Source organism: Abramis brama (genome assembly GCF_963993115.1).
Source record: "Abramis brama genome assembly, chromosome: 20".
Lineage (NCBI taxonomy): Eukaryota > Metazoa > Chordata > Actinopteri > Cypriniformes > Leuciscidae > Abramis > Abramis brama.
Genome location: NC_139982.1, coordinates 16,810,212 through 16,830,981, shown reverse-complemented (window position 1 = coordinate 16,830,981; position 20,770 = coordinate 16,810,212). Strand labels below are relative to the sequence as shown.

The window sequence follows — 20,770 nt, the reverse complement described above, 5'->3', positions numbered from 1 at the left end:
TGTAATTTATTAAATAAATAATTATGATTTTGTTTATATATATATATATATTTACACAATAAATTAAAATAATAATGTATTTATTTAATAAAATTATTATGCTTTTTGATTTTATAACTTTAAATTACATTTTTTTAACTTTTGATATTGGGATGAAGGGTGTTCCCCCTAAGTCTTATTTATAGATTATGATTTTAATTTCCAATCAAATACATGCTAAGAAAGTGTGTGGTTTTTGAGTTATTACAAGAGCTGAATTTATTCGACAGAAACCGTTAACAGTAAAAATGAAACCTTCTATTGTGCAAAAACAGCAAATTTAATGTTTCAGTCTTGAACTTTTCAGCATGCTGTTTTCAGTGACTAACCGCTGTTGTTGTTTTTAATAGTCAGCTACATTAAACCAAAGTCCAGGACCCAATAAGGGATTCAGTTTCACTGACACTATATAAAAAAATACCATTCCAGGAAAAAACACATACATATGATGATATACATAATCTGAAAAGATTTAAAGAATGTTTTCTTGTTGCTCCATGTGCGCTGCAAAAGCTGCACTGAAATACATTCATTGCATTTACATCTATCTTTAACAAAGGCCTTTTCATTCACAAACATTTGCAACCAAACACACAACCATTCCATCAAAAGACTAATTTCATCCATTGCAATCACAAAAAAAAAAAAAAAAATCTAGTTATCTGATCCATTGACAGTAAGTTAATACTCCCAAAACAGAAGCTGCCATTTTGTGAGAAAATACTCATCTAAATTGACAAGAGCTGCCAGAGATTGTAAGCTAAAATTATTACCAATTCTATTAAAAACCTTGCTATTAAACTTCAAATTTCTCAGTTCAAGATCACCGGTGTCTTATTTCCTCCTGAACAGTAAAAAGCATGAGCTGTAACTAGGGATGCACAATACATCGGCCACCATATCGGTATTTTTAATGTTATTGATATCGACCAGATAAACTTTTTTTTTGGCCAATATCTTAAAGCTGATAAATAATGGATTATTTCCTTCAGCTGAGACACTTCAGATGGCTCTCAAAAATATCATCAATTTAGATTTAGGTTTATCGGCTTTGAAATATAAAGAATTATCGGTATCGGCCAAAAATTTCATATCGGTGCATCCCTAGCTGTAACTATGACGATAAGCTTAAAGTCATAACTGACAAGTAAAAAAAACTAAAATCAAGGCCACATGTGAAACTTTCATCCAAACAACAAAGAAAAACCAATTCGAATTGTACTGGTACATAAAAATCATGTATTAATGTCCATGGAAATAAAAACCATTGGGGGTGGGGGGGGGTAACACTGAATGAAATGGAAGGTCTACCCTTCAGAGGTAGGTAGAGCTGTACATGATAATTCCTAAAACAAAGCAGGATTGCAGGAGAAAAAAACAAAACAAAAAACAGGGAATATTGCAGATATGCAGTGATTAAGCTAGTTCATGTGCTGGTGCTACAATTACCGGACATTTCTGAAAGAGACAAAGCATTATTTTTTTTCCACAGAAAAGCAATTTAAAGCACATACAGTATTTTACATTTCATCTATACTTGTATATAAAAACAAACTAAGAACAAAAAAAAGTTAAATTCCTCAAATTAGGACTGACATGAATAAATGGTAGTAAGCGGTCAGTAACTGGAAACCACAAGACAGCGAATCGAGTCGAGATTTACAGATGAGCAGTGATGCGTTTCCATATGCTCCACGCGGGATGTCACCGGATTTTGGATTACACTTCACCAGAAAGCTAGAGCGAAACGGATAGGCCATTAAATACACATCAAATCTAGAGTAAAAAAAAAAAATTTAATAAAAAGCCAGCTTGTCTATGAAAAAACACCTTGAACTAAAAAGGAATGCATAATGAATTAAAACCAAAGGGCAAGTTGTGTTTTACAAACTTGACAGGAAAAAATATATATGTACAAATGTTATATATACATATACACACATAGTTGAATGTATATATTCATGTTCTATATATTTATATTCAACCGTTCATTCTCGTTGAAGTAAGCCAGTGGCCTGGTAGGGCAGAGGGTCCCTTAGAGCACCAAAATGAGTGACGCAAGTCCACTTCTGCACAGCGCTTTACGTTAAAGTCCGAATCAGGCATAGACTCCACTCAGCAGAGCAGGACGACCAATCAGAAATCATCTTCTCGTCCATAAATGAGTGTGTGTATAGAAAACATATGCATACATCTTAAAACATTAGTCCGGAGCCCCCCCTCCCTTCCTCCCTCCCCACATATAAAAAAACACCAATGTAGGCAAGTCTGTAGTTGAAATCCTTATGGCAAAGAGTGTGTGGCAAATTCTCCTTTGCCCGCGGTGTAAATCCCCCACTGCTTAAAAACAGTCTGGTTGGCAAGAAATGTTCGTTTTCTTGGACATTCAGTCTGGGGGTAGAAGGTCATGCAGGCGAAATCTCTCTCTTATGTATGGCCGAACGTCCTCATTCTGGAATAAACACACACACAAAAAATACAAAGTCAACAAAAACACAACAAAAACACTAATATATCCACTGATCGACACTCACGTGTGTACAATTATTTTGAACTTAAAAGTGTGTGACACCTGAACCGCAGATCATGGCTAATCGTGGTATTACAGACGACGGCCAGTTTCTCAATATTGTTTTGTGTGCTTTTGTAAAAATGCTTTAGTAAATATAGAAAAGTTGACTGTTAATAATAAAAAGTCAAATAAAATAAAGTTTGTGAAAAAACCCTGGTACTATCTAAAAAAAAGAAAAAAAGAATTATGAATGTGCATATTTTGATGTATTAAAATGATTAATTATTATTATTACTACTAAATTAAATTGTAAATAAATCTTGTTAAAATAAATTTATATATGTATTTAAAAAAAAAAGAAAAAAGAACAATAAATTTTAATTTAAAACAATTATTAAAACCCATAACATCATGAAGGTATAGTCTTCACACTAAGATATTATATGTAGAATATAAAAAGTACATTTAATTTGTTTTATTTAAAACAATTAAAACCAAATCACATAATGAAGGTATAGTCTTAACACTAAAAAAATTCTAATGTTTGGTATTACATTTCTATAGCAATTATTCTATAAATCGGCTTAGAAAAAGTTTACTTTTAACAATAAAAAGTCGAATTAAATAAAGTTTGTGAAAAAAGCCCTGGTATTATCCAATTATCTAAAAGACTGTTTTATGAAAAGGGCATAGTTAAAATATTAATAATAAATCATTATTACTTAGAATTAAATCGCAAAGAAATCTTTTTAAAATAAATGTCAAATAAAAATATACATTTACTTTTTATTGAAAACAACAATTAAATCCCACCACATCAGATTTTATATTCTAGAAATAGTTTTGTAAATAGGCATAGCAATTTTTTAAAAAGCAAAATCAAAAAGCCCTGGTATTATCTATAAAAAAATTAATTAAAAAAAGTGTGTAATTTGAGTTAAAATAGTAACTACAACAATTTTATTATCATTATACCATTATTCTTAATTAAATTGCAAAGAAATCTAATTTAAAATAAAATTTAAATCAACAGTAAAATATACACGTAATATTTATATAAAACAAACATTTATGTATTTTTCTTACATTTATGTCTTTACTCATTAAACTAAGATAGGAGAAAATATTTAATTATCTGGAGAAAACAAACCCTACCATACCATCATCAATAAAAAGCAGCACACAAAAGACAAGACGCACATACCAGTTCTACCAGCTTCTCCAAAAACGGCACCAGCTTTAGGAGCTCATTGTCATTCTTGTCCACAAACCAACTCTCAATGGGGATCCCATTGGAAAGCTGCAATGAGAGAAGCACATCCTGAGCTTTACATACTAATAACTCAGCACGGACCGCATCAATGAAGGTGAAACCCAAGGCGGCTTCACGAACCTGGTAGGCAAAAGCCTGAGGAGAGTTGTCTATGATCACCGTCTTGGAGAGATCCCTCCCGAGGATGTTAAGATCTTTGATGTAGTTGCCTTGGACGCATACGCAGTGCTCGCGAAACAATCTGTGCCTGAGATACGAGCGGAAAAGAGCTTAATACTCACTTCAAACATCATTCAGCTTGAGAATTCAGACACATTTGTTCCCATCACATGCAATTTAAAGGGATACTTCACCGTTTTTTCATATTAAACTATGTTATTCCCTTAACTAAGGGGAATATTTAAAAAGGTAAAAAGGATAACTATAATGTATGGCGGAATAGCACTTGAAGTTGGGAGCACTTCGACTCGGCGCAGTAAAAAGTCACTCCTGAAAAATCCTCTCTGTCATTAGAACCAACGTGACTTTTTACTGCGCCGAGTCGAAGTGCTCCCAACTTCAAGTGCTATTCCGCCATACATTATAGTTATCCTTTTTACCCACTTAGAAAAGCGCCACGTTTTATTTTGTGTCACCATACTTGGTCGTGTAACTACTCGTGTAACTGTAATTAAATAGGGAAAACGTGGAGGTGTTTGGTCGCTTCTAACTTCATCTCTGTTTGGTCCCTAATGAATGAACTGGGCTAAGCTAAGTGCTATCAAAGTGTCGCCGCGCGCCAGAGCGATTGAGTGCACGCACATCAACTCATCTTAGTTAAGGGAATAACAGTTTAATATGAAAAAACGGTGGAGTATCCCTTTAAACTTCACTTTATATATATATTTTGAAAGAGCACCTGCTTGAGACAAGACACAAAAACAATTTTAAGCAACTGACCTAACCAACTGTTTTTTAGGATCCAGGATGTTCAGCAGCTTGTCAGCATAAACCTTCTTGGAAGCAGTGAAGAGAATAATCTGCAGATAATTCAAGGTTATGTCATTAACGCCAGTCAGAGGTGAAAACGGTAGACCACATCATTGACAGGATATTCATTAGGGTTCAAAAAAAAAAAAAAAAAAAAAGCAAGAGAAGACTAGGACTAGGACTAGGACTAGGAATGCACAATTTTCAGCTACCAATTTTTTTTTTGTCCGAAATGGTTTTGAAGGGCCGAAATGATCGCCCGAAACAGTCACGTTTGATTAGTGCTTCGTGCACACAACATGGATAAACAGCTAAACATGTCGGTTTAATGTTACACACGTTATTAAATAAACTACTTTCGTTTTCTGAAAAAATTTAATTCGGCATTTATGGAAAAAATTACGAAATCAATTAAAAAAAAGTGAATAGCACTATGCAAAATTATGATTTTTAAATGGTTTTAATATAGCGTGCAGCCATTGAAAACCGTCCGATAATGCGGTTCATGGATTCTCGTCCGTGGAATGCAGCACTTCCGGTATTTAATCGACACGGGTGCATTGCTAGAGGATTTTTTTTTTTAAATCGAGTACTCTAATGTAATCGGGGAATCGTGACAGCCCTAATATAAATAATAAAATATCACAGTTTCCACAATAAATCAAACCAGTTTTGTGTGCATATATATCAAATATTAGGTACTTTTCATGTGCTGTTATTTTTTGTTAGCTAATAATTACTCGCATATTTAATAGTTATCTTTAAACATTGGATTTGAGCCTTTATTGCTTTAATAAATTACTGGGACACACAGTTGTATGTGCTGATTGCTGGGACTTTGCACATGAGCTTAATGTTTACAAAATGTTTATTCAAAGATTTCATAAATCATGTCAACTCTATTATGGAACTGAAAACAAAAATAAAATGCTAATAAAAACACCTCTTACCTCATAAATCTGAGACATGCGTTCCAGGAATTCTCTAAAGAATGGCCGTAACCGGACGTACACCTTCAGGAATAAGAAAGCAAATCACTCTAACAGAGCTATGTGTGAGCTTGTGAAAAATGTGAACTATTGATTGTTTGAGATGCTTGTTCTGTACCTGGTAAATGACGTCTTGGAAAAGCACAGGGAAGGTCAAAGCTGCATCCTCCAATTCATTGAGGCTGCAGTGGACCAACGTCTCATCCTGGAATAAACCACAGTGACGGCTTAATCCTTGCATCAAAAACAGCTCGCATCAAACAACTAAGATCAGAGTTGAATGCTGACGTACCAGATCCAGGACGAGGGAGAACTCAGGCGTGCTCCTGGTTTTCAGAGGGAGCGCAGGCTTGCGGGTGAGCTGCTCTTCAGTCAGGGGTGGCACGTGTTTGATAAAGAAATACCTGGAAGAGAGAGACACGTTAGCACACAAGCATGTGTCTATTCAAGTTATTCAGATTTAGAGCATGTTGAAATTAGGCTCACGGGTCAAAAACTTCCCAGTCCTCTTCATAAGTCCCCTCTGGAGGAGGTGATGGCGGGACATCCGGGTAATTGCTGTTGCATCCTACGGCTAACCAAGAGAGAAAATGTGAGGGTGGTCATCTTCAGGCAGCGGTCCAGCTGGAGAACATGCCAGACACTCACCAGTTAGCGGAGGCATGTCAGCCTCTGTGACGATCTCTCCTTCCTCTACCGGCGTGTCTACGAGAGGCAGCGGTCGAGGGTTTAGCGCGGGGTCAAAGGTCAGGTCTCGGCCGTCGGTGGTAGTGCTGGTCGGGGTTTCCTCGAGCTGCTCCATTTCGAGCTGCTTCACGATCTCCTCAGCTTCCACCGCCTGACCCGGGGAATCAGAGCCCGTTGTAGCTGGAGGATGAGGACGGCTCAATTTAAACTCACAAGAAATGCTGCAGTTTCATCGGTAAATGTTTCAGTTTGCAGCAGGTGTGACTGGTCTCGGACAGCAGCGAAGAGTCTCAATTCTGCCCAATTGCTCAGAAATGATGCACTTTGAATTTTAGTTCTACATTATGGGTGTGTTCACACTTGTAGTTTCGGTTCGCTTGGTTCAGACCAAAAAAAATGTATTTAGTCCTGGTCCACTATGGTTCAAATTGCCATTTTAACACCGAACCTAAAGGCATAGGGATGTGTTCACAACCCAATTGATTGGCTTTTTTTACGGATATTTTGCAACAGAACTTAAACATCCAAAACAATGCTGTGTGCTGGGATAAATGCGCTCGTTGTATGTGTGTAGCCTACATGTGATGGTATTTTGACCAGCTGAAAACTCATTAAGAGATTATAAAATGTGTAAAGGAGTCAAAACAGCGGCCGGAATCCCTCAAACAAAGATCTGCTGCAAGGAGACGAACTGTACCGAACTGTGATGGGCGACATCGCGACTATGATGAGAAAAAATAGGTATGCCGGAGCATTCTGTCCTTTTTAGGGTCATAGACCCAATATAATGAAATATAACTATAACTGTTCCTTACGGTTCTTAGAACCATCCGGCCCAACGGAGGAAAAGCGGCTAGTGTCTAATTCGCTATTTGGCTATTGGTTAGTATTTTATGGTTACACTTTATTTTAAGGTGACAGTTACATTGTACTTACTCATAAGTACTGAGTAATATCAATTAACTACATGTACTTACTATAGAGTTATGGTTAGGGTTTGGTTTAGGGTTAGTTACTTGTAATTGTGCATGCATAATTTACTGTTTTACTATAGTAAGTACACCCCCTAAAAATAAAGTTTTCCAAATATCCTTTTGAATATTGTGTGCTGTTGAATTGTCCACAAAAAAGGCCAGTTCAAACCAAGAATGATAATGATAACTATACTATAAAAGCATCAACAGCAATGCACAATAATGTTTATTGGAAGCGGTTTATTACTGCAGTTTTGTCGTCTACTAAAAAGTTGATTCTTTTTAATACTGTGTGTATTTTAAATAGTTATTTTTAAAGAGCCTGTCACAAGATGGACTTCAAATTGGAAGTGATCCTAAAACTGATACTTTTTTTGGAGCATTTATTTCAGGAATTCAGTTTAATGCTTTGAGAACAGTCTTAAGAAAAAGTAAGGAATTTAAGAAATGTTAAAAATAAAAAGAATAAAATACAAAAAAAATTTATTCTAAATATTTCATCAATCTGGGCTTAGGAATATGTATAAATAAATTAAATATGGTCAACATTGATTTTATGTTCCATGCTTCATTTTTATTCTCACACATTTTTGTATCAAAAGGACTGAAAAGGTGACTAAACATGTCACTTAGGCACATGCATTTAATCAGCTGACAAGTGCGATCACAGGCCCTTACCGTTTTTGTTGGCGGGTGAGAAGAAGCTAAAAACGGGAGAGAAGATGGTTCCCAGGAGGGTGGTGCGGGGGGGACTGCTCGGGGTTTCTGCCTGCACCTCCAGCTTCCCGTTGGGCTTCACTGGTATACTCTGACCTGTCATAGTATCTGAATAGAAGAAAATGAGAAACATTCAACACCACTAGATCGCTGACAGCCTGCATAACCGTTCACAACAAAGGTCATTTGCATACAGCACTCTTAAAAGAAGAGTAGCCCGTTTATCTGTGAGTGTCAGCACTCCTACCTCCATTGACAGGGCCTTTCCTGCGGGCTCTGGGGTTTGCTCTGCTGGGCAGGTTCCCACCGGTCGGAGTGGATGTGATCAGATTACTGTCCGAATCACAGTCTACGCGGCTTCTCTTAGCAGGAGGGCACTGCTCCACCTGACATTAAGAAATACAGCTCAAATCAAACCCGCAGACTCCACAGAATCATCCCAAAAACCACTTTCAAATCCCAACCTTGACAGCGTTGCCTCTGATGAACCGTTTGATGGTGGAGAAAATGCCCGTGTCTCGTTTCTGCATCTTGCCGTCTTCGGAGGGCAAAGCTTGTTCCACCTCGGAGAGCTTCCTCTTGGTCTTGGCGGTCCGGGCGGACGGGGTGGCGCTCCGCTGCTGAGATGCCTTGCGCACTCTCAGCCTCATTGTCCCAAAAGTCACATGTAAGACTGGAAAAGACAAAACCAGTTCATCGACTGTGAAAAAGGTGCAGAGCAGCACCATGCATATTTGCATAAATTTCATTAATAACATTGAATGCGAGATATTCAGGCTGTTGGGAAATTCCATTCCGGAAATCAGTCATGGCAACTCAAGGAAAACAATCGGATCTCTTCCCTGCTGCCGTTGACAAGAAAGCTCTCCGCAGCACCCTACCCCAGTCTTTAAGAGTGCCACAAAAAGAGGGGGAAACCATCACCCAATCCATGGGGATTTATGTCAGCGCAACTATTGAAGACTGTAATGGGTTAAAACTGGGGACACCTGATTGCAAACCTTCACGCTCTTGCGTATGGGATTTGAGAACAGAAACTTGGAACAGATATTTACGTAGGCGTCCAGTGATCGAATCCGTCTCAGTTGCGCTATGATTCCTCTCCACTATCCTATCAATATGAAAATATTGCCGTGCAATTATGATTTTGCATTTCATTTAATCAATAATTATTAGACAAATGACTTAATATTTAAAGGAAATGAGAATTTTAAAGGACAATTAAGCCATGTGTATTTGTCTAGATCAGGTAGGGATGCACCGTAGGGATGTCAAATTAATTTAAAATAAAAATACACATTCGAATGAAAACATGGTGCATTCAAATTTAAGGTGTGCGTCAGTGGCGAACAACAACTTAGCCTATCCAGCTGAACCCACTTGTGCGGGGAAGATCTCGGTTGCATCAAAACCGTGATGCCGTTCACACAGAATGCATTTTCTGCACTGCTTTTCCATTGTTTTCTATGTAAAGCGCTAGATTGACAGCTTTGACCATTGCACTCGCGTCTTGCAAGGCAGAGCTGCATGTTTAGAAAGCCATGTAAAGTTAAAAGTTGTTCAACTTTTTAAAAACACGTCTCGAAAGTCAAGAAGTTGTGGGGGATCCATTCCACTGCATGTTTTTATATGCAAAAAGTACCATGTGTGATCAGCGCTTCGGCTCTTTGTATTGAACTATGCATAAATATGCAATGCTGTTTTATTCATAATTGTTTATGCAATTTACAAAATTATATTTGATTTATAAACATGATGCACTTTTTTTTTACAGACAGTCATGTTATTTTGTTGATTGAAATAAGAGACCAAGTAACAAATATCGGTATCAGCCAATTGTTGTCTGTAAAAATCGGTATAACATCGACCAAAAAATTCCTATCGGTGCATCCTTAAGATGATTACCAGTAAACTGAAGCACTTTACTACAGCGTTAATTAAATAATCCATTATTTATCGGCTTTAATATATAGGCTTAATTCTCTTATTTCGAGCCGACAGCCATAACATAAAAAATGTACATATATATCAGCCGATATTGTGGCCGATATATCATGCATCCCTAAATAAGGGTTTCCCAAAGGAGGGTTGAGAGCCTCTCGGAGGTCTTGAAGGAACCTGGGGTTTGTTAGTTAATAATTAATAGGTAAATAGTTAATAGCGATAATATCGTAATTGTTGTTTTAACGATGTGCGATTTTACATTATGGAGTATAGCCTATCCCATACACACACACACACACACACAGAGAGAGAGTGCATGCATACCATACTTACATCTCGAAGGCCTATGGCCAGACTAGCACTTTAATGGTGCATTCACACCGCACGAATAGCGCGTCAGGCGCGTAAAAAATTCCTGTGGCGCGAATGAGGCGTAGAGCGCGGCGCGGTAGACGCGAATACGCCTCATTCGTGCGTCAAGTTCGTGAAGCGTCGCGCTGGAATTCGCGCTCGGCTCGCACCTTCTGTGAATATAAAGCCCTAAAGCCTAGCTTTGATTTGATTTTTTTTTCACCTTGCCTGGGAAAACAAGCGAGCGTTGGGACGGCGTCGCTCTCTATTTGTGCGCACTTTTCGCGCAACTACATTTAAAATAACGAACGTGAGAGCGCAAACATGTGAACGGCTGAGACGAAGTCGGTTATCGTGGCAATATCATTGCAGCACCTCTATAAAAGTCCTGGATGGACAGCATTTCTATAAAGCTACTGATACATACGATAAACCAGGAAGAATTAAACAATTTATTACTGATATGGATTAAGAAAATAGAATGATTACAAAGTCTAACATCAGCCTTTTTTGAACTGTCATTATTAAATGTATTATAATTATAATTTTACAATAACTCGAATTAATATGAAATTGTTATTTTCTAAATACTGTATATACATTAAAACAAAACCTAAACAATGATGTACATAAAAAAGAAAAAACTGATTTATTTTTAATCTAATTCCCTGACATTCCCCGCTTCTGATTTGCAGACACACTGAGAGGGCGGGGCACTACGTAAACAACGACAAACGAAAAGGCCAATCATTTCGCAAGAACGCGAGTATTTTGCTTATGTCTCAGAATGCTTGACACAACAGTAGTAAACCTTCTTAAAATGTACGGTTTTTTTTTTTTTTTATGTGCTCAAGATTTCTCATAATATAACCAACTTATTGTTTAACTTACAGCTCTTATCCTTAACTTTGTCTACACTTTTTAGCTACCGTCATGCACATTGATAGTCAGTATCCGAACTATAAATACAGATCTTCCCCTCTAAGTAATTGTACTGTCTAGGCAGTGCAATACTACAATTGGAAGCGACAGACGTATTAGCGTTTCCAATTTTGGTGTTTTATGCACTTACATTTCTAAATGTTTTCAATGATTTCAAATATTTTTATCAACTGTCATAAAACGGATTTACTGCTAAAGGGAAAACAAGCGAGCGTTGGGACGGCGTCGCTCTCTATTTGTGCGCACTTTTCGCGCAACTACATTTAAAATAACGAACGTGAGAGCGCAAACATGTGAACGGCTGAGACGAAGTCGGTTATCGTGGCAATATCATTGCAGCACCTCTATAAAAGTCCTGGATGGACAGCATTTCTATAAAGCTACTGATACATACGATAAACCAGGAAGAATTAAACAATTTATCACTGATATGGATTAAGAAAATAGCATGATTACAAAGTCTAACATCAGCCTTTATGAACTGTCATTATGAAATGTATTATAATTATAATTTTACAATAACTCGAATTAATATGAAATTGTTATTTTCTAAATACTGTATGTACATTAAAACAAAACCTAAACAATGATGTACATAAAAAAAAAAAAAAACTGATTTATTTTTAATCTAATTCCCTGACATTCCCCGCTTCTGATTTGCAGACACACTGAGGGGGCGGGGCACTACGTAAACAACGACAAACGAAAAGGCCAATCATTTCGCAAGAACGCAAGTATTTTGCATATTTCTCAGAATGCTTGTCACAACAGTAGTAAACCTTCTTAAAATGTACGTTTTTATAATTTTTTTTATGTGCTCAAGATTTCTCATAATATAACCAACTTATTGTTTAACTTACAGCTCTTATCCTTAACTTTGTCTACACTTTTTAGCTACCGTCATGCACATTGATAGTCAGTATCCGAACTATAAATACAAGTCTTCCCCTCTGAACTAATGTACTGTCTAGGCAGTGCAATACTACAATTGGAAGCGACAGACGTATTAGCGTTTCCAATTTTTGTGTTTTATGCACTTACATTTCTAAATGTTTTCAATGATTTCAAATATCTTTATCAACTGTCATAAAACGGATTTACTGCTAAAGGCATGAAATTAGGAGGGATCAACTGATCGTTTGATTGATTAAGCCAAATATTGTACACAAATTATGAAATGAATTGTATGTTTTAGGTTGGTTTTCAGTTTGTTTATTAGCTAAGTTCTCTCACTTTTCCAGTGTGTTTGTCACCATGGTAACTGATTGCTTTAGTTCTGTTCAGGTGTGTTTAGTTAATTAACCCCTCTAGTTTGCTGTCTTTTTAAGCCCTGTGTTGGTACCAGTTCTTTGTCAGTTCTACGTCATTTTATGTTGGTTGTTCTGTTCCTGATCCCTGTTCCCGAGATTCTGTTTTGAGTTTATTTCTAAATAAAGACTTCTGCACTTAGATCCTGTTTCAGCTCTGCTTGCTTTTAGAAAATCAGAGTGTTTTCTCTCACATGGAGTGGAGTAAATACAGACAGCTTTGAGTAGGGAAATACAGTGGATATAAAGTCTACACACAGCTGATAACACATGGTATACTCCAAGTACCAGAAAGATTAATGTTTTGGAATAGCCCAACCAGAGCCCAAAACTAAATCTTATAGACCACAGGAGATGCCCTCAAAATTGGACAAATCCCGAAGTCAAAATATTCCCAAGTCAAGATGACTCCTGTCCTAACATACTGAGTGCAGTAATAAAAAAATCAAAGGGAGTTTTTATTTTATTTTATTTTTTAAATCAACTTCACAAATCAAATTCTTTCTGTGGGATGTGGTATTGCAAACATTTATGACAAGGCTAAGCAATAGGTAGAAAAGCACACACAAAAAAAAAAAAATTATATGTACCCTGAATACACAGGGTACATTATTTTTGACTAGAGCTTTTTTGGAAATGATACACAACAAAAACATTCTGCTCATAAATGATAATTAACCTTTTATTTCTCATATCACATCTCATGTGTGCTAACTTACATGTTTTGATGTTGTGTTCGCGCCAGCGCGACTGCTATCTAAATTTTGATCGGCAGGAAAAATGGTCCAACGTATTGTTCAGTTTGTAATGCGTATTGCGTACCGAACCGAAAGCCAACGGTTCAATATGAATACGTGTATCGTTACCAGTGGCGGTTCTAGACCACAGTAACTGGGGGGGCCAGGCAGGGGCCACTTGTGCTTTTAGGGGGCACACCTTTAACATTCATCTTAACCTATTTTCAGTATTATTTCAAGTCATTTTTCACCATGTCATGCATGACTGCAATCTCTAGAAAAAGCTAATAAATTATATTAACTAAGCTAATAAAACAATTTAAATTCAAATGAATGTTTCATTATGTTTAATTGTAGTGTGATATAATGATCAATAATAACACATTTTTAGCATCTAAGCACATATAGGCACTTTTTTACACCTGGGGTGGGCGATATGGCAATAATATCATATCACGATTTTTTTTTTTTCAGGAAAATCACGATTTTATCACGATTCTTTTTTCATGTTGGTTTTACTATTTTGCAAGTGACTGAGCATTACAGCCAAACTAATTTCCCTATTTTAAAAACAAAGCCTTATAGGTAACAAAATATAGGTAACAAAATATAAAATAAAAAAGAATGGCAGACATTTAGGCCAAAGTGGCGAAGATAAAAATCTTTGTCACTATTTTCTTTGTTATTAAAAATTAAGAACAGAGATACATATTACACATACACAACTTAATATACAAATGAAATAAACAGTGCTTTATTTTTTCAGCTATAGGTGTATTTAACAGTAGAATTGAAGAAAGTAATTAAAGGAACAAATATGAAAATAAAACACAACAGACTTAAAGCTCCAGTCAAGAGCAGTGAATGATTTCCTCTGTGTGTTTTGTTGTTTTATTAACATTAAAGGGATAGTTCTCCCCCCAAAAATCCCTTAAGTTGTTTTAAACCTGAATAAGTTTCTTTCTTCTGTTGAAAATAAACGTTATTTGAAAGAATGTGAGTAACTAAACAGTTGATGTACCCCTGTGACTTCCATAGTATATTTTTTTCCTACTATGTATGGAAGTCAATGGGGACCAGCAACTGTTTGGTTTTGGGTGAACAAGCGGCAGCATGTTTATTATTAGGGCTACTGTCTCTTTAAGAACTGCACGCGACGCGTCTAATATACACGCATATGACAAGCAGATTTTAATTAATTTTCTCTGTTTGCTTTCACTTTAGACATAACCAACTTTATGTAAACATTGTCTGTATTTGACAGTATTAGCGCAATATAAGACTCAAAAGATAACTTAGTCCAGTAACAGGCTTTTAGTGCATGTGCGCGTCGAGTGTACGCGCTCAGTAAAGCGCATATTTGAACAGCGCATCAGCAGCGAATGACATGTTTAACCGGCAAGGCTTTAAAGCACATGCAAATAATGAACTTTTGTGAACTGCAGTGTCCCGTTCCTCTGCGTTAACATTTGATGTGAATATACGTCGTGCTGCAGTGTAGCCTATAGATGAAGGCGCCGCAACTGATTAAATGCGCAGTTGTCTGGTGTGATTTTACGATTCCAAATTTAGGGGGGGCAGAGGGGGGGGCCAAGCTTGGTGACACGGGGGCACTGCCCCCCCCCCAGAACCGCCACTGGTTACACCCCTATATATAATTTATTTCTGTGATCAAAGCTGAATTTTCAGCATCATTACTCCAGTCTTCAGTGTCATTATAATTTTACAATAACTCGAATTAATATGAAATTGTTATTTTCTAAATACTGTATGTACATTAAAACAAAACCTAAACAATGATGTACATTAAAAAAAAAACCAACTGATTTATTTTTAATCTAATTCCCTGACATTCCCCGCTTCTGATTTGCAGACACACTGAGGGGGCGGGGCACTACGTAAACAACGACAAACGAAAAGGCCAATCATTTCGCAAGAACGCAAGTATTTTGCATATTTCTCAGAATGCTTGTCACAACAGTAGTAAACCTTCTTAAAATGTACGTTTTTATCATTTTTTTTATGTGCTCAAGATTTCTCATAATATAACCAACTTATTGTTTAACTTACAGCTCTTATCCTTAACTTTGTCTACACTTTTTAGCTACCGTCATGCACATTGATAGTCAGTATCCGAACTATAAATACAGATCTTCCCCTCTGAGTAATTGTACTGTCTAGGCAGTGCAATACTACAATTGGAAGCGACAGACGTATTAGCGTTTCCAATTTTTGTGTTTTATGCACTTACATTTCTAAATGTTTTCAATGATTTCAAATATCTTTATCAACTGTCATAAAACGGATTTACTGCTAAAGGGAAAACAAGCGAGCGTTGGGACGGCGTCGCTCTCTATTTGTGCGCACTTTTCGCGCAACTACATTTAAAATAACGAACGTGAGAGCGCAAACATGTGAACGGCTGAGACGAAGTCGGTTATCGTGGCAATATCATTGCAGCACCTCTATAAAAGTCCTGGATGGACAGCATTTCTATAAAGCTACTGATACATACGATAAACCAGGAAGAATTAAACAATTTATCACTGATATGGATTAAGAAAATAGCATGATTACAAAGTCTAACATCAGCCTTTATGAACTGTCATTATGAAATGTATTATAATAATAATTTTACAATAACTCGAATTAATATGAAATTGTTATTTTCTAAATACTGTATGTACATTAAAACAAAACCTAAACAATGATGTACATAAAAAAAAAAAAAAAAAACTGATTTATTTTTAATCTAATTCCCTGACATTCCCCGCTTCTGATTTGCAGACACACTGAGGGGGCGGGGCACTACGTAAACAACGACAAACGAAAAGGCCAATCATTTCGCAAGAACGCAAGTATTTTGCATATTTCTCAGAATGCTTGTCACAACAGTAGTAAACCTTCTTAAAATGTACGTTTTTATCATTTTTTTTATGTGCTCAAGATTTCCCATAATATAACCAACTTATTGTTTAACTTACAGCTCTTATCCTTAACTTTGTCTACACTTTTTAGCTACCGTCATGCACATTGATAGTCAGTATCCGAACTATAAATACAAGTCTTCCCCTCTGAACTAATGTACTGTCTAGGCAGTGCAATACTACAATTGGAAGCGACAGACGTATTAGCGTTTCCAATTTTTGTGTTTTATGCACTTACATTTCTAAATGTTTTCAATGATTTCAAATATCTTTATCAACTGTCATAAAACGGATTTACTGCTAAAGGCATGAAATTAGGAGGGATCAACTGATTGTTTGATTGATTAAGCCAAATATTGTACACAAATTATGAAATGAATTGTATGTTTTAGGTTGGTTTTCAGTTTGTTTATTAGCTAAGTTCTCTCACTTTTCCAGTGTGTTTGTCACCATGGTAACTGATTGCTTTAGTTCTGTTCAGGTGTGTTTAGTTAATTAACCCCTCTAGTTTGCTGTCTTTTTAAGCCCTGTGTTGGTTCCAGTTCTTTGTCAGTTCTACGTCATTTTATGTTGGTTGTTCTGTTCCTGATCCCTGTTCCCGAGATTCTGTTTTGAGTTTATTTCTAAATAAAGACTTCTGCACTTAGATCCTGTTTCAGCTCTGTTTTTAGAAAATCAGAGTGTTTTCTCTCACATGGAGTGGAGTAAATACAGACAGCTTTGAGTAGGGAAATACAGTGGATATAAAGTCTACACACAGCTGATAACACATGGTATACTCCAAGTACCAGAAAGATTAATGTTTTGGAATAGCCCAACCAGAGCCCAAAACTAAATCTTATAGACCACAGGAGATGCCCTCAAAATTGGACAAATCCCCAAGTCAAAATATTCCCAAGTCAAGATGACTCCTGTCCTAACATACTGAGTGCAGTAATAAATCAAAGGGAGTTTTTTTTTGTTTTTTTTAAATCAACTTCACAAATCAAATTCTCTGGTATTGCAAACATTTATGACAAGGCTAAGCAATAGGTAGAAAAAAAAAAAGGAAAAAAAAAATTATATGTACCCTGAATACACAGGGTACATTATTTTTGACTAGAGCTTTTTTGGAAATGATACACAACAAAAATATTCTGCTCATAAATGATAATTAACCTTTTATTTCTCATATCACATCTCATGTGTGCTAACTTACATGTTTTGATGTTGGGCAGCGTTGTTGTGTTCGCGCCAGCGCGACTGCTATCTAAATTTTGGTCGGCAGGAAAAATGGTCCAACTTTTGTAATGCGTATTGCGTACCGAACCGAAAGCCAACAGCTCAATACGAATACGTGTATCGTTACACCCCTATATATAATTTATTTCTGTGATCAAAGCTGAATTTTCAGCATCATTACTCCAGTCTTCAGTGTCACATGATCCTTCAGAAATCATTCTAATATGATATAGGTCTATGAATAATGCTCAAAAAGCATTCATTATTAGTATCAATGTTGAAAACAGTTATTTACATTTTTTAGGATTCTTTGATGAATAGAATGATCTTTTTATTTTTTGTAGAAAGCCTTTCTTTAAAGTGAATTTCGTTTTGTATAAATTGTATCATAATTTTAATCAATGTTTCATCAACCAGTTGCCTGGATTTAAGAAAGAAGCAAATATAGCAGATAATATAATCATGGAGGCGTCGGCGAGATTGCATTTGCTTGTGAACTGAAGCTCGTCTCGACGTGCAGATTCTAAATATTTTAAATTATTGAATGATTTTATTATGTTTTAATGTTATATGAAATGTTACCATTAGTTATTTTCTCATTTTATGTCATTAACATGAAAAAAAAAAGCGACTCGGAGACTCCATACGGGCTCATGTTGGAGACCACTGCTCTACGTGATGTAGTCTTGTAGATTAGACTAACGTTTTTACTGCGTGATTTAGTCTTTATTTATATCATTTAGTAATAAATATCACAAGAATGCAGTTTTTCTCCAAATATCAGCTTGATAAAACAAATGTGATATTGATTTTATACAAGTTTAATAAACAAGAAGTTAATATTAAGTGACTTATTTTAGACACCATATTGCCTGTTTTTACTCTATTTCGCCAAAGAAAATAGTTCAAAACAAAGCCACACGCGGCAGTGTTTCCTTACTGAGTGAATCAGCTTTTTGAACGAATCAGTTGACTAGGATAGATTAAGATAGTCAAATGCTTCTTTCCTTGAGTGAATCAGCCGTTTGAATGAATGGTTGAATCTCAATGATTCGCTCATTAACAGTGACTTGCTGCCACCTACTGGCGGTTTCAATTTCACATTTAAAGTTTCTTTACTTGTTTTAAATATCAATATTGTAAAGATGAATTTTGTTAATACTGATTTCATTTGATTGGTAACAGCCCTATTGTGTCTTATTTTTATAATAGAATTTGACTAAATTTATGAAATTGACACAAAAGATGATGCATGCAGATAATTAGGTTTAAAAAATGGCTTTATAAAAGGTATAAATGCCCATATTAGGTAAAAATCTATTGAAACATATTGGAAAAAATTATTTCTGTCACTGCTGTGAACTGACCACCACACAGAGTATGAAGAATATCAAAACTTTAGGAGTCGGCTGTCCATGGCAGTCCTAAACCTGCCAAAGTACAAACACAATAAACACACTCAAGCAAAATAATCGCCTAATAATCGTTATCGAGAAAATAGATATAATTTGTCAATATCACACACCCCTATTGTCAAGTAATTTTATTTTACATTTTATTTGTAATTTACAACAGTAGGCTAATATATTTGTCTTCATCTTTGTAATTTAAGCTAAAACATAATATAATTAATAATAATAACTAAAAAGTTGAGTTCACTTTAAAGTCCAGCTACAAAGTCAACATAAAATCAGATAAAATATTTTATCCATTTACATCCACGTCATGTGACCGAAATCAGAAAACCGTGAATGTACAAATGTGTTGTTAAATTAATAAAATAAATTAACTTAAAATCTCAGGGGAAAAATATTATACATCTAAGGGGTTCAGTTGACAAAAAAAATGTCCAAAAGCACCAGTTTATGGCTCTTTTTGTAAACTTTCTAGTAAAAACAAACAAAAAACAAGTGACATTGAAACAAAGGATTATATTATTAGAATATCATAAAAAAAAAAAAAAATATATATATATATATATATATATATATATATATATATATAGTGCTCTAATACATCCAGGATTCATAAAAAAAATTTATATTCAATATTTAGAACGAGCTATTAAACCACTGCATCTTAAATATTTAATCAGATTAAAAAAACAGCAGTGTGTTGGTGAGAATTTACACATTCATACTGATGCGAAATAAATGTAGAAATCGTTTTTTTATGATTTTGTGTGTTCAAATAACCATTGGTATGTGCCGTGGAAACAAACTAGTGTAAGTCTTCAGAATCAGATGTGCTGAAGTGGGCGGGGGTGAATCATGTCTCCTTCTCCGCTTGTTGAATCTAAACAAATGTAGCTTGCCATTAGCCTGCCGGTCATTTCTACCACATTTCCGTGATGTAAAACTGTTTACATTTATGAGCCAACACAATACACCACTAAAAATATTAGCTACTTGAGTATTTTTGTCAGTTCGCGCCTCCAAGCTGCATTATTAAACAAAAAATGGTCGCGCACAAGTTAGCAAGCAGCCAAACGGTTTTAACATCAAAGCAAAAAAAAAAAAAAAAAAAATTCGCCAACAACAGTCGCCCGTAAAATAGCACCAGAGATTTCAAGCTACCCACGTAATTTTTTCCCGTCTAAATAACACATTTTATTTTGATGGTAATATTTGAGCACGAGGGTGTTTTGACGACTAGCGCTAACACAGATGACTTGTTGGCTGTCTCGCGACACCCGCGCTCTGCGTCTCGTTGCTCGCGCTCGAGCCTTTTTCACACTGTAAACACGCACGGAGAAAGAGATGGTTTTATTGATCCTATGACGTTATATTTATAAATTAGTATAAATAGAAATGCCGTATAAAACATTAGCACTGCTCCGTCTTCATCTGCATGAAGAACATATTCTCACATAAGGAGGGGGCGAGTCGTGAAGACGCGAGATTTCAAAGCACTGCGACCGTGGCGTAGGGTTAAATATTTATTTTTGCCTGTACGTGATCAAAATATTTTCGGTAAAACACTTACATGCCAGGGGTCGCGACGACACGATCCAGAGATGGTTGTGGATCTGGCCACGGCGGCTAAAGCGGACCGCGCGAGTGTCTGTCGGTCGCTTCTCCGGCCGAGAGTGAGTCACTGAGCGACAGATAGATCTGATACAGCTGCTCGGGACGCCATTTCCCGCCTCCTCTCAGAGGGATTCTTGCGAAGAACCCGGATG

General features: G+C 36.1%; 1 protein-coding gene across 1 annotated transcript; it reads right to left on the bottom strand.

Annotated features, from left to right (window-relative positions):
- Positions 1-1,255: 1,255 nt before the first annotated feature.
- Positions 1,256-20,764, bottom strand: ctdspl2a (CTD (carboxy-terminal domain, RNA polymerase II, polypeptide A) small phosphatase like 2a). The gene is made up of 13 exons (XM_084094984.1): positions 20,575-20,764; positions 8,625-8,833; positions 8,408-8,546; positions 8,122-8,268; positions 6,431-6,649; positions 6,269-6,356; positions 6,075-6,186; positions 5,901-5,987; positions 5,744-5,806; positions 4,764-4,843; positions 3,945-4,071; positions 3,756-3,851; positions 1,256-2,491 (listed from the first exon to the last, which is right to left on the bottom strand). Exons 2-13 carry the CDS (start codon positions 8,808-8,810, stop codon positions 2,426-2,428), a joined length of 1,410 nt encoding a protein of 469 aa, XP_083951110.1. The 5' UTR covers positions 8,811-8,833; positions 20,575-20,764; the 3' UTR covers positions 1,256-2,425.
- Positions 20,765-20,770: the final 6 nt, after the last annotated feature.